Raw genomic sequence first — 15,099 nt, 5'->3', positions numbered from 1 at the left:
TATTACATGAAATTGATGCTCCCTGGAGAGGTTAGAAAATTAAAAGAATTGGTAATGTACTTCCTATATGAATTTGAGGAAGTGGAATTATTTTGCTTGAAGAAGCTTGGGTATTTGAAAGACTCTCGCTTATTTCCTGTAGCACAGCATATGACCAAAGGCACTGCAAGTGGAGCAGAGGGGTTTAGTGGGGTGAGCCCCGAGGACACAGGGAGGGCCTTCGCGCAGAGCCCAGAACAGATGCACAGGGAACGTTGTGGACTGAGCAACTGAATTCATGACACATATAAGGAAGAGCATTCTGACACTGCAAGATTTTAATCATCAGAATAGTTATGGGAAGAGGTTGGGTGATCCTTTGTAACCTTTCAAATGCAAGAAAACAGGGAAGAGGAAAGGGAGGAGCAGCTTAAATGGAAATAGTCTCTTTCCGTGCCTTTCAAGTCTCCCCATTTGTTTCCTGATGAACTAATACTTAGATGCTGGCCTCTTTCCCTCTCTTTCCTTGACTTATTCTCTTTATTCTACATTAAAGTTTTATCATAGGAAAATTAGGAACAGTAAGTTAAGGCAGATATTAGATGTAGAATAAAGAATGTAAAATCTTAAACATGTAATCAAGGGCTCAAAGGAAATGGAATCGTAATAAGCTTTATTTTGCAGTCACACCTAAAGCACCATGAAGAAGAAATGCAAAAGCATCTGAAGACAGATTGATACTGGATTCTAGGCAGATACTTTGGGTGCCTTAGGATTCTTTGACTTTGTAATTTTGACGTGCATGTTTTCATGAAAGTGAAGGTTATTGAAGATCATTTGTTCCTTTTTATTTTTAAAAATCTTGTCTTCTTCAATAGTTTTTCACAGTTTGAGCCTTGAAATGTTAGTGTCTTGAAGGAGATTATTTGATAGTATTATTTCTTCATAGGTCATGTATTTGAAAGTGAGAAAGTTTTTGCAGTAAGTGTGTCCATCCTATGTTTTATTGATAAACACAAGTTTCTGGGAGCTATTGCCTCCGTTAATCTTTATTACGTTAGGGGTTAGAACTATATAGAGCAGAGATTATGTTGCAAAACATTAATGTAAAATTAAAACAGCTGTTTCCTGCCCGCAGATGATGAGGACGGTATGGATTGCATGGACAATGAGAGGCGGCCGCACTTCCCTCAGTTCTCCTACTCCGCGAGCGGGCGAGAATGAGTCTCTTCTGCTACTTCACTGTCATCTTAGATTTGTGACTGAAAATGATTCCTGGACATCACAGCAGTCCTAGCTCTTACAAATGCAAGAGCACCTTCAGACATCCCAGACCAGTCCAAGGTCTTCGCCCCTCGCCGCCTTTCACCCACATGAGAACACACATATATGCAGACATACTCGACTTTTGTTTTTGCATGAAATTGTATCTCAGTCTAAGGTCTCATGCTGTTGCTGCTACTGTCTTACTATTATAGCAACTTTAAGAGGTAATTTTACAATCTTTGGAAGTCATGAGCCCACCATTGTTCATTTGTGCACCAACTGTCATCTTTTGGTCTTTTAATTTTTGTTTTTCCCTAACAGTGAAGGCTAAACGATTCTAGGTACATTTTTAAACTTTCTAGACGATAAATCAAAAACTAATTAGACTAAGAAGATTTAGTTTATAATTCAGAACAAGCAATTGTGGAAGCGTGGTGATGTGCATATGCAAAATTTTAGTAAAGCATATCAGATCAGTGCGTAAAATAGGTTATGTATCAGTAAGATCCTACTGGAATTCATTAGGAAGCATTTGAGAGAAGGAATGAACAACTATTAAGATAGATATATACATTTATAAATTTAAATTCTTATTCGATACTGCAGAGGAAGCCTGGTATTACATGTGGATGTCCAGATTTCACAGGCAGTTGTTGGCAAAGGAACATTGTTCGACCAAGGAAGGAAGCATATGCACAGCAGAGTAGGTCACTTAAAGGGTCTATGATATGATTTGCACCAGAGAGCGTTTTATTTCCCCTGTGCTTGGAAACCTTTTTCCCTTCTTGATATTATCACCTCTGATGGCTGAAGAATGTAGACAGGTGTAATGATCCTGCTTTTCACCAAAATTTGTACACCATGGTAAACAGGTGTTTGCCTTATTTGTTTTAATTTTTTACTTTCAGTTCTACGTGAATTAGCTTTTTCTCGGATGTTAAAACTTTGAATGTCCTTTTATGATTTTGTTTATGTTGCAGTAGTATTTATTTTTTAGTGATGAGAATTGTATGTCATGTTAGCAAATGCAGCTCCAACTTAACATAAAACAGACTTACTGCAGTTTCTTTTGACCTATGTGCAAGGAATGTACACGCCGATGAGAATCATGCACTTTTTCTCCTATGTAAAAAAAATTTTGATGAGGCTCTGAAATTGTACATATAGATTAGAATTTGGCTTTAGGAGAAGAGATGCTGTCATTTAACCCCTTGGTGCTAAAAATGAGAAATCCCCAACTATCCATGCCAAGGGGTTGAAGCAAATGGATGTTATATTTGCTCTTTTGAGAATTGAAATATTATGATGGCCTGGCAACATAATGTAATGAAGAAAATTGAGACCTGGATGATAAGAAATGAACTTTACTTGGCAAAATGAACACATCTCAAGTATTTACGAAGTGGGCAGTAAAGGATAAGGACCTGGTGTGTTTATTCTGATCATGGTACATTTATCACTGAATTAAGCCATCAGGGAAAAAACAAAACAAAAAAGAACACCTCCAACTTTTCTTTTTCTGTATATACTCATGTCCTCCAATTCCGACATTTCTCACTGAAAGGGGACATGTATGCAAACCTCATCTTTCTCTTTCATTAATGATGATCTTCAGATTAAACCCTTTGGTGCTAGGAGCTGACATTTTCCAAAGCAGCCTATGAAGTCCAGGGGGCTCCTGACTGCATGGAGCCATCGTGGAGATGTATTTTAGTTAAACTATCTGACAGCTCCCAAATGGAAGACTACAGCATGACGTAGTGTTATGATTGCATTGTATGAAAGAGCAAGTGACTTTCTAAGTAGGATGAATCATATTCATATGCAGATGTCTTAGCCTCTTGACGCTGGAAGTGTGGGTTTACAGATATGAAACCACTGCTGGCAGTGGGTGGACCACTGGGACTGACAGGGGGTTAAAGGGCATTTTACTAAGGCAGCTAAGACATATTCAGACATAGATTTTATCCTAATTTTTCATATTTCTACCTGAGTGAAGTTCATCCTTAGTACTGAGTAGGAAGTTACAGTAAAATGGTAGTTCATTCTTACTTACACATATAGCTCAACTTTTTTTTTTTTCCACTTGGAATTATGTTGAATGTTTCACTTTGACAAGAAAGTAGACTAGAAGGTATGTCCTGTAAGTTGTCTTGCATCCATTATATAAAAAAGAAACAGGTGAGAGGAAGAGAGGAAAGCTGAGACTGGCTGGTGTTCAGAGCATTCATTTCTTCAGAGGGAAAGTACACCATACACTAAGCACACGGATAGTTTTGGGTTGTTTCCCTCCCCCCCCCCCCCCAAATCTTAAGGTGATTTCCATGACCTTGGCCAAGGACACTTCCTAAGGATTAATGACAGCGTTGACTGTGCCTCAGGCTGGCCACTCTGTACAGCTGGCTCTCCGTCCCCAGCTGGTGCCCGGGGCTTAGTCCCGTATCCCCTCCGAGATTCTGTTAGCGTCACACGGGGTGTGTTGTTGGCTTTGATTTTAAGAATCCCTTACTTTCACTCCCTGATCTCAGTCAGCTGGCATGGAAAAACAATAGAAAAACAGAAATGTGTGTAGAAGGAGATTCTAAAACTTCCCTCGTGTCTGCCCATAGCTGAAGTTTCGGATTCTGGTGGACGGAAAGGCCTGGCCCTGGAGTCACTCTGTCAGAATAGCAGAAGTTCTGGCTTTGCAGACTCCTTCCTGTACCAACTTCCTTGAAGTCTGCCTCTTGCCATGATGCAGCCATCTTGGAGGAAATTGGCCGTCTCTGCTTGGATTTTTGGCAGGGCTGCTCACAGCTTTGCTTTCCACACTAACTACATAGCATTATTCCAGTGTTTTTCATTTCCCATACCTGATTTCCAGCTTCTTAAAGCTGACTGTTCTTGCAGGGGCCACTTGCTTCTCTTAGAGTACAAAGTAAGGGCCTTCCTTACTAACTGCAGGGTCTTTCTACTACACCTCAGTGTACACACTTTGCTGCTACTGTTCGTACTGTCTACAGTAGAATTTCCTTATCTTGCTCCTGGTAGTGCATTACAGGCAAGCATGAAATGTAAAGTATTTATTTAAATAAAAAGAAAACCTCTAAATTGGTAATTGAATTACCTCCCTGTAGCTTTATAGTTTGTGACATTTCTTGACCTTGCTAGTTCTTTCATTAGATCCGCGCAAGATCTAGTCATCTGGTTAAGGATTTTAAGCAGACGCAACTATGAACCCAAGAAACTGTATTACTATTACTGTTGGTCATACTAAAACTGTTTATTTCCTTAAGTATATGACCCACAAGGATGTGAAATAACTACAAGAAACTGTTTTTGTACACTGTACATCCTTAGTATTTTTACACGTATATGATAGGGATGCACATTATTTTCCTTCGTACAGACAGCTTAAATAAAGCACTATGTCAATCTGCTACTTCTCTGTTTATTGTTGTTGGATGTGGTTCTGTAATCTCAGAAAATTAAATATTCTTCTTTTCTAAAAAAAAAGATTAATAGCGTCACCTGGTATTAACCCGTTCTATATAAAATGTGACAGGAAAGTATGTAAATTTCTTGTAGCTCAAAACACACACAAGATTTATTTTATTACTTCAATAAAATGGCAGTAATGCAACTGTACAAACTTTGATGAAGGGCTGCTTCCAAAGGGGGGATGCTGACTTCCCAACAATGGGTTTAGGAGAGATCTGTGAAGCTGGAGATGATAGAATAGGTATTTTTTGAGATTTGTTAAGCCCCTAATAGTCCTCACACCAGGTGGTTTGGACCCAGAATTCTTAAGGAATGTAGCTCATCAGTAACGTCTTCCTGATAATGTGTTGCGCTGCATACTTCCTTTCTTAGAGTATATTTTTAAAACGTCATGGCAAATTAACCAAGTGAAACGTGGGTAATAGATGGGTAGGATGGTTGGACTACAGTCTGATTTACCTAGGGTCATTTTTCTGATTTTACCTCATAAACCTATATACTATCGTAGAAACTTGGCTTTGCTCCTGTGACTAAGCCAGATAGAGGAACGGCTTTGGGACCAAAGTTGGTCAAGCATGTATGTGTATGTCACACAGCCAAACTGGAGGGCATTCTCACATGTGCTCTTCTCTCAAAACCACTGGGGTTGACAGATCCAGGAGGCTAACATAAAGTGACCTCTATAATTCTTTAAAGGTGCTATTTTTAGAGTATTGTGTAATTTATTTACTGTTCCTGAAACAGAATTAGGGACAATTAATATATCTTATGTGACAACCTTTATGTCTAGCACACTTGATGAAATCAAAAAAACTTCTGAATCTGAATAGAAGTTCTATTCTTTCAGGCTTGACCCTTGTGCATGCTCAAGAGCCTCAATGGTCTCTGCGGGTGTGTCATCCCACCGCCTCCAGAGCCTAATCCACATCCCTCTGAGAGGCCGTGATGAGGAGGAGGAGGAGGAGGAGGGTGTGATGTGATGGTGATGGCAGGTCTGTGCCAGGGAGAACAGCCTGCGGTCAGGGACCTGTCCCCACTGCAGCCTTGCTCTTAGTGTTCCACTGTCATCCTCAAGGACAACACAACACTTTCAGTGCCCATTTTTATTACTTTAAAGCACTTGAGGGCTTAATTGTGTATAGTAGAGATACTATGTTAAACTAAAATGATGATCTGTGTACAGATGTTTGATAGAACTCTAAGTAAATTTTGTAATTTCACTGAGTACATTTTTAGGCTCCTCTCAATTACTGCATACTGAAGAAGACACATGACACCACCAAGCCAAAGATGCTTTTTGTCTGTTTTTGTTGTTAACAGAGTGGAGAGGATAATGCCTAGTGCTTCCTGGTGTCTTCTGATTGTGCACAAATTAGCAGGATGATAAATAATGGAGTCTTGTGGGATGTTGATTAAAAGCAAATAGAGTTGAAGGATAATTAATATATATAGATCTCACCAAGAGGGAAAGAAACATGAATGGCAGGAAGAAAGGTTTGGTCCTTAATACCCTTTATCCTAGTTAAAATATGTGCCTTTTTTTGGTGTGTTTTTTTCATCACTATAAGATAAAAAGGAAACATTTCAAGTCTTCAAAAAATGCATTTATTGAAATTCACATGTGTAACAGAGCATACAAATGAGCAGATATAAAAACATAATAACTTCGAGCCTTTTCTGAAAACATACACCAGGAGGTCTCCTCATCTAGTGTCAGACTTCAGCTCCAGCCCATCCATCCTGCAGGGACCGCTCGGCAGCGAACGTGGCGGTGACCATGCAGCCCGCCGCAGTCTAAGGTGGGGTCCACGGGGAAGGTCGCGGTGCATTGTGGCATCTTACGTATAAATCAGATGAATGTAAATATCTCTTTGTAAATCATTTATTTCACTGTTTCATCCAGGTCAGCAATCAGATTGTGGCATGCTGGGTAACTGGAAAAAATGATAATAAAAAGTAAGTTTAAATAGATCATGTTCTTCAATGTGATTTGTCTTCTCACTGGTTTAGTTACCTCTGTCTAAGTTTTTGTAGAGAGTTCTTATGCAAAAAATGTAGAAATTGTACGTAACCAATTGTATGAAAAGTTTGTAAGCATATAAGGTGAACTCTTTTAATGCTTTAAATCTGAAAACAAGCTATATTCCAGATCTCTGCGTGTCTCTTAAATAAGGGTGGTCTGATGACAGGACACAGCTAAAGGGCCATCTCTTGCCCCGTGGACAGGAGAAAGGAGACACTGATTCGTGCCAGAACCTGTTTACTGAAAATTGCTCAGACATTACAGTGAGTAAAACTAGACAAGAAAACAGGATGTGGATAGACCAAGTGTCCCTAAGAAATTCCTGGTGAAATGATAACAAGCTAACACCTCCAAATGTTTAGATGCAGACAATGTGTTTTAACATATATAAAGGCATTTTCACATGGAAACCACCTACCACATGCTGGAAGAGGGAATTTAGTGTATGTCGTCTCCTAGTTTTAAACAGGAATAAATGTTTCAAAACTAGCTCATGAAAATTGGGTTGAGGGAGTCGCAAGTTAGGAAAGTACTGAATACTGCTGCCTGCCCTAGCGGATGCGTCTGTTCAAAGTAGTCTAACCCACGTCAGGAAGTGGTGTCAGAAACCACTGGAAATAGTGACATTGCACAGGACATTTCTCGAGTACCTACTGTGTACTGTGTGGGAAGATGACTAAGACACGGTCTTTGCCCTCCAGGAGTGTGAAGTCACTAAGATGGTAGGGACTAGACAGAGGGCTAGAATGATAACTACCAAATCCCAGTTTTCACTTCAAGAGATGAATTGGAATGTAATGCAGGGACACGGGCCCCCATCTGGTCTCTGGCTGGGTGAGAATCATCTTCAAGAGAAACAAGTGGGCTCTGCACTCCCCAACAGAGATTTCCTGAACTAGAGAGGGCTCTTGTCTACCAAACTTAAGCCACGATTACTTGTGGAGGATTTCCAAGACAGGACAACGAGTGATCAGCGTGTCCAAGGTCAGAGTTTGCATGAAAAAAATATGAAAATCAGCCTGTTATCTTTTTTAAAAAATGAGGAAACGTTTACATTTCAAGTAGATTTCCCAGTGTATGTGAGACACTCATGACTTTTTAGTGAGCAATTCTGTGGGTTTCGACACAGGGCAATTAGAGTATGGTGTGCAGCCCCTGCTCTCAGACAGTGCGGGCCCCGGGCGTGGTGAGGAAGTGAGTGGTGTCTGTGTGCATCTCTCTGGGGGTTTGGGAGGTGGATGGACCCTCTTCCGTGGCGCCCATGGGGCTCCTGGAGCAGCACAAGGAAGCCAGGGAGCCCCAGGGCCCTGCCACTGCAGAAAGGGCGCCCCCTGTCCTCAGAGGCTGCCGCCAGCTCCATTTGCCCATCAAACACAGGATCTCCAAGAGCTGATTTGCCTTCCGGTCCTGACTGAACTGATCCAGTGAATGACTGGCTTGAATGACCCTCCCGTCCCACAGACAGGCAGGCTGCCTGCCCACCGGGTGCTCTGGAAATGGTGGCTTACTGTCTAACTTTAGAGATTCGAGGGCGTCTTTGAATACGAGAATAAGCATAAACTGCAATAGGCACGTTTCAAAAAAAAAAAAAAATTTAACTGAACTTGAGGTAGAAAAGACACATACCTGTAACATGCACAACACAGAACAGTAAAGACCTGAAGTAGAAGGGAAATGTACTGTGGGATTTTTTTAAAACCAAGCTCCAGGCAACGGGCAGTTCTCACGTGAGTCTTCGCGGTTCATGCCAGGAACTGCCCATCGCCCGGCCCATTCCCTGCTGGCACTTGCCCGGGGGTCAGCCCACATTCCTCTCCCGGGCTCCGTCGGTTTTCTCTTTCATTTGGTTTTGGTGCAAAGCCCTGCATTCCTCCTCACTTTCATATCACAGTACTTACTGTTCACTGCCCGACCCGTCGTGAGCATTCAGCAGATGTGACTGAATGAATCATGTACCCTGTTATGTCCCTGTCTTCCTGCTAAACAGCTCTCGGTGTCACCCTTGGATGTCTGGATGTTTAGTAAAGAATGTTTCTCAGTTCTTCCCCTTAGGCAGGGAGCATGTCCAGAGAGACAGAATCTTTAGTCACTGCCAAAATCTGGCTCGTCTGCCATCACTTCTTAGGGACATTAGCTATGCCTGTTTCCAGAAGGCTGGTTCACTGCCCACACCAGTGTGGACACCGTGAGGTCGGGCTGTAAGGGAGACGAGGGTGTGTGTGCCGATGGGACACAGCAGTGTGAACCGTGACTTGAGCCCTCAGCCACCATGTTCCCGTCCCTGGACCATCACACCTGTCACCAAGGCCCCTTGCTGTGGACCCCCCTGGGTGATGTGGCCACATCTGCAGGTGTCAGTGGCTGCCCTCCAGATTGAGGAGGGCTGAGAGCACACTGGCAGCTGGTCTTCTGAAGCGCTGTCCACAGACGATATAAATGCTCCCCAACTGCAAGCCCGCTATCAGTGACCCGTTTTCTTTGTTCTCGTTTTAGACCCTAACAGAGCCTTCTCTCCACAAACCCTGACTTGTGTGTCTAATTTGTTTCCGAACTTTAAATTCAGAGTTTAAAAAACGAGTCTCTCTGGGTGACCTGAATTGTTCCCCAAGCAACCACACTGCAGGGTCCAGCCGCACCTTCTCTGCGGCTTTGTTCCCAAGCCTGCAGCCCAGGGACGTCACGGCACCAGCTAGGCCCTACGCATACGGATGCTCACAGTTCGGCCTGCCCCGTGTCTCCATCATCTGTCTCTTCTCTGTGCATCTCCACCCAGCCTCTTAGCAGCCCCTCCCAATGGAATATCCCTCCTTCTTGCTCTTTCCCTTGCTCATTTGTACGTTTTCCATCTCTGTGTGGCCAGGTGAAAAAAAAAAAAAAAAAAAAAAAAAAAAAAAAAAAGGACCTGTTCCTCATACCTCTGTCAGAAAAGCATCTATTTTTAACTCAAGAAAGAAGATAGAATCCCTCCCCCAACCTCTATCTGGGGCATTTCAAAGCTTGGCCTCAGCTGACAGAGCTCCAGGGAAGGCACCAGTACCCTCCTCCATGTGTGCCCACTTTGCGAGCCAGGCCACTGCTCTGCGGCTCTCTCAGCTGGGGCCCAGCTCCAGGCTGCTGCCCCGGGGGAGAGGGGCCTCCCTCCCCCTTCTGTGCAGCCCACGGCCCAGGGGATGAATACCAGCCTCTCTGGAAGTTCATTTCCCTGCCCATTTATTTGCCAGTTCTAGTCACTAAACTCCTCTGGGCCTGATTTTTCCATCTGTGCAAAAAGGATGCTAAATGATTTCTCCAAGGGGCCCTTTCAAGCCTCCCGCGATCTCAGTGCTACCCTGCTGGACGGTCATCTCTTCTGAGCCCTGTAATGCAGACAGCTCCGTTTTAAAAGGAAGCTGGTTCTATTACCATTTTTTTTTAACCAGAAACTGAGCGATGTGGAAGCGAAAAACTTACCTGAAGTGGGTCCAGAACTGAGACTTGAACCCAGGCAGTTTGACCTCAAAGTCCAGGCTCTTTTTAATGCTATTCCAACCAGCTTAGTGAAAGAGCAACCGCGTTTGATATTTGTGGGATTAAATAGGAATCAGATATATCAGGCAACCCGGAATAAATCAGCCATGTGACCTATGGGTGGTCACCAATTTGTCCTCACCAGTCCCCTGCAGAACTTTGTGGAAACGTGGCCTCAGACATGACCACTGACCTGTAAGAAGGCAGTTCTCCACCCAGCACGGGGCTCAAGGTCGCGAACTGCAGGTCAGGAGAGGCCTGCCTCTGCCCCACACGAGTCACCGGAGCTCTGGCTGAGCTGTGTACCCCTCCGGCCAGCACAGCTGCCAAACGGGCAGGAGTTCACGGCAAGGTCGCCACCACAGATCCTCGATTTATTCTTCCCTCCTCCCGGCTGCCTGGCTGGGTCTCTGACAATGAAAGCTCTGTGGCAGGCAGAGTTCAGGCTCCATTTTCCCTGGACTCTGGGGCCTGGCTTTGCTGCCCCTGGGCTCCAACATCGGAAGAGAACTACAGAAGCCAGAAAAACGCAACGGTAGAGGCAGGAAAGACTTCCTTGCAGAAAGAAAGTGAGGACAATGACGCTTTAGCTTCCTGGAAAGCAGCAGCTCGATCTGGACTCGGGACTTGCAACGTGGGGGGTGCAGGGAGCCCTGTGCACAGACAGGAGCGGTCAGAGCCGGAGGCCACGCACGCCCAGGGGCGGCACTGCTGTGCCAGCTTCTCCCCAGGGCACACTCCGGCACGGGGGCTCCTTCCACAACCCTCGGGATCCCCAGCGTGTCGTCTTCCAGCTTTCTTGAATCTCATGAGTCACGAGCACTTCCCCTGCACATGGGCAGGGGTCTGTGCTTTATACGCACCATGTTTCCATGGTAAATAGATTTTAAGAATTCCCAAAGGACAGACAGTGTCACCAACAGCAGAGAGTGGAGCCTCTGGCTGCCTCGTGTTTGAAAGCGTTAAAAATAAAGACAACACTGACATTTGGGGTTGTAATGTGACGGGATTACAGTCTTTTAAAGGCAAGAACCACTTATCTACACTACATGTAATATTCAGTGTTTTGTTCACTTGTCTAATTGGATTAAAATATTTAGCTCCCTTTAAAATCTTGATTGTGAATTTATATTGCAAAATGTAATGTCTGACTCGGGAAGCAATAAGTGGAGCAAATGTATCTGAAGCAATGTAAAATTCAATTTATTTTTCTTCCATGAGTCTTGTTCTGAAATTATTCACTCTTGGACAAAGTGAACTGTTAACGAAGAGCGAGTCTGGCTTAAATGAAGCTGTATGCACTTTTCAATATCAATTGCACACAGGGCCTTTAGTTACAAAAAGAAAAAAAGTTAAACTATGCTATTTGAGTTTGAGGAAGCTTCTCTGAGGGTCGCCAGACCCCAGGTTAGAAATGCCGCGCCAGGGGTCTTACGTCATTCTTTAACAACCCTCAGGCAGCAGGGAGTTAATGACATTTTCGCTGCATATGTTCAAGTTTATTTAAAAAAATATGCAAGTCACTTCGGTTGACAGTGTCTTGTACACAGCTTTGAAAGAATCAGGGCAAACTTTAACAGAGTCAGTTTTTATTTGAAAAATATTTTCTGGGAATGTATCAGTGTTTATTTTTGAGACTGACAATTCGGGTGAAAATCAGGATAAAAACAAAAAAACAACAATTTGGTTGAAATCAAATTGTTTGTTTTCATCTATTTAGAATTCTTTCCAAAAAATCTTGGTTCAGGAGGAGGCTTTTTAATTTATTTTATTCAGTGTATCTGCTGTTCTATTCAAGCACCATCTGTCTTGCAGGTAGCTAGCTTCGTGGGAGCGCCGACGTAACTGGGTGAAGCCCTCAGGGCTCCAGGAAGGACCCCCCGACTCTGTGGTCACCTCCAAGGCCCAGCTGGGCGACCCTACAGCTCAGTCTGCAGGCGCCCGCAGGAGCTGCGCGGCCCTCACTGGAGCTCACAGTTCTGAAGCCTCCCCCTCCCTTTCCTTCAGGTCACAAACGGGCCTTTCCTCCCTTCGTCATCATCTGTGTCTTTGTTTCTTGTGCGTGTTTTCAGCTTTCTTCATGAATCCTTTGGTGGAACGAGGTAATCTCCATGATTTTGAACATAATCACATATGTCTGCTGGATCCATGCACAAGTTTAAATCAAATTAGAAAGAAAATTCACTGCCAAAAATGCTCAAAAGTCATAGGGCCAACTGATTAATCACCAATAAGTCGGCTTCAGATGCTGTTTTCTAAACTGTAAAAGTGATGCCTCTGAAGGGACTAAAAAGGCATCCCTCCCCAGACTGAACACCGAGGATGGAATCAAACAGCCTGTTGGGACAGAGGCTATCAGAAAATGCAAATCAGCTGAAACCTTATCCATCACCAAATAAATATACAAGTAAAATAATCTTGATGTAAACGACAGTCCTCTAAGTGGACAGATAATTTCCATTCTTTCCCGTCTCTCGGATTCCATCCTCCCCGAGAAAAGACTCTAAGTTCCTCACCAGCTGCCGCCACCCATCCTGGCCAGATGTTAAGAGCCCCAGGCGCTGGGTCACAGACCTCTGACCCCGCTCCCAGCTGTCAGGCCTTACCAAGACTCCCCTGGGGCCCAGGTTCTGCATCCTGGACACCACCCCTCAAGTCCCCACCCCCCAACAACCACCGTCACTCCCACGGCCCAGTCCTCCACTCCTGTCCCTGAAGAGAACAGAGGAGAATCATGTTTGGAGTAAGACTGGGTTAGTGTTTTCATGTCTCTATTTCGCTACAAGAACTAACATAGCAATTCATGATGTTTCAAAAGCTGTCTCCCAGAAGTGTTTTCCCCAGGAGATTCATAAAGCCAGTGTTTTTAATCAGTCCTAAACTAAGAACAAGTCAGAAGAGCAGCCTTGAACTTGGCGATCAGCAAACTGAGCCACGTCCACTGGGCTGGCCACAAGGCCAGCCCGACTCTCGCCAGCAGCGTTTCAGGGAAGACGGGAATTCTCATGGCCAAAGAATGTCACAGGGGCAGTTAGGACGTTGAGCAGCGCCCCCGGCCAGGCATGTTGTTGTGCATGTTTCAGAAGTTAAGCAGAAACAATTTAGAATAATAAAGCCTCCTAACCAGGCTAGATGTTTCCTGTCAGAGGCCACTGGCCAACCCGAGCTTGTCATCTGCTTCAGGGCCCAGGGCTCAGGCACAGGAGCAAATTGGAGGGATGTGACTCAGCTTCAGAGCAGCTGCCCAGGCCAGAAAATATCCATTCTCTTTTGAGAATCCAGTGGATAGAGATTTTTAGAGTTTGACGTGCAAAATTATTATGCTTAATTCATCCAGGCTGGGAAAATGGAAGCCTTTAGCTAAACCATCCCGAAACCAGAGACAAGCCAGAGGACTCGCTCCAGGAGAAGGGTGGGTGTGGAGTGGATGTGGCCGGCCACTCTGGAACCCTCGGGAGGCAGCACCCTCCAAATACCTGCCGGGGTCAAATGGCAGCCTCAAGGGCTCCCTGGAAACCAAACTCAGAGTTCAAGTTTATTCCACGGCAGAAACAGATCTAACGTCGCACTTGGGCGCAAAGAGTGGGCCTTTGGTTTAGAGAGTAGAGAGCTTGCCTGGGTTCCTGCCTCCTCTTTGAATGCTAGTATTTGCTACTGAAAGCCAACATTTTCTCTACCAAGCTTCTTTTGTCATGTTCACATTAAAATAATTCCAAATGCAATATCTGAATCTGAAAGATCCCTTTAGAGATGAGCCAGATGGGCCAGTCTCAGATAGCATAGGATGGTCAAATCATTTCTGTTGCTTCAGGCAAGGGAAAAAAGACCTGCTCATTTTTCTGAAGAATTTTGAGGTTTTAGGGTTTTTTTTAAATGCATTTTACAAAAATTTTGCAATCCATTTGGCAATTATCAGGTTTTTAAAGCCCTGGAAGAGGTTTCTAAGCATTGATGACCCATGTTAAGATCTAAGTGGGCTGTCAGGTAGGCAGATGGGGAGTTAAAAGGCAAACCCCACAGGATAATGATCTGGTCCAGAATGGAGAAGAAACCGCCACATGCTCAGAGCTTGTATAGAAGACTCTCCACAACCCAAGTTCTGAAGTCGTTCTCAGCTCTTGGAGGCCAGGAGCTCCACTGGTGCTGTGAGTCCCTCCAGCTGTCTTGGAGACCCGATGGCCCCAACCTTTGGCTGGCACCACCCAGGGCCCCCCTCAAGGACCTGCCCAGACAGCTGAGTGCTGGTCGAGGTCTGGCCGCACAGGTACAGGATGAGGTGGCTGCACACACTGGAGGAGCCGGGTGAGAGCAGTGAACATCGTTCCATGGCTGTTGGTCCCACAGGATCTCTGCCCAACCTGTGCTTCTCCCAGGACCTTCCCCAGTTTGGGGAGGAGAGAGGAAAAGAAAAACCCTGATATTTCTTTGGCCTGTAATATATATGCAAGACAACCTGCCATGCACCTCGCAGCTGCCCTCATTTAACACTTCCAATGTCCCTTTGAGTTAGGCTGGTATGGTACCCACTATGCAGATGTGGAAACTGAGGCTTAGAAGAGACTTCAATGACTTGTTCAGGGCCTAGGGACGACGATGCATTCTGGAATCATTCTCTGTTCTTTCTGCCTCCCAACACTTTCAGAGGCTCTCAAACCCTACTGTCTTCACTGAATTATCCAAACAGCTCGTTAAAATGCAGATTCCTGGGCCCTGCTCCCAGAGATGCCATCTTGGTGTGTGTGAGAAGCCCTGGAACCCATGTTCCTTTATTTATATGTTATATGATGCTTATACAAGCATACCAGATACCTGTGTGACTGTAGGGCGTGTGGCTTGTGCACCAC

The 15,099-nt window shown here is 44.5% G+C and overlaps 2 protein-coding genes across 11 annotated transcripts in view; one reads left to right on the top strand and one right to left on the bottom strand.

The window, feature by feature from the left end:
- Positions 1–6,696, top strand: part of AKT3 (AKT serine/threonine kinase 3) — a 386,660-nt gene extending 379,964 nt beyond the window's left edge. For all 5 annotated transcript variants that reach the window (XM_059940876.1, XM_059940883.1, XM_059940866.1 and 2 more), the window contains one exon: positions 1,118–6,696. In XM_059940876.1, the coding sequence (XP_059796859.1) occupies positions 1,118–1,203 (86 nt within the window). In that variant the 3' untranslated portion in view covers positions 1,204–6,696. The remainder of the gene's footprint in view (positions 1–1,117) is intronic.
- The window catches only part of SDCCAG8 (SHH signaling and ciliogenesis regulator SDCCAG8), a 273,925-nt gene continuing 265,140 nt past the window's right edge, over positions 6,315–15,099 (bottom strand). For 5 of the 6 annotated variants that reach the window (XM_059940830.1, XM_059940820.1, XM_059940799.1 and 2 more), the window contains one exon: positions 6,315–6,659. In XM_059940830.1, the coding sequence (XP_059796813.1) occupies positions 6,608–6,659 (52 nt within the window). In that variant the 3' untranslated portion in view covers positions 6,315–6,607. Of the gene's footprint in view, positions 6,660–14,059; positions 14,632–15,099 lie in introns of those variants that run through there. The other variant, XM_059940808.1, reaches the window with a different exon arrangement.

Source organism: Balaenoptera ricei, chromosome 1 (genome assembly GCF_028023285.1).
Source record: "Balaenoptera ricei isolate mBalRic1 chromosome 1, mBalRic1.hap2, whole genome shotgun sequence".
NCBI lineage: Eukaryota > Metazoa > Chordata > Mammalia > Artiodactyla > Balaenopteridae > Balaenoptera > Balaenoptera ricei.
This window is presented reverse-complemented; position numbering and strand designations above follow the sequence as displayed.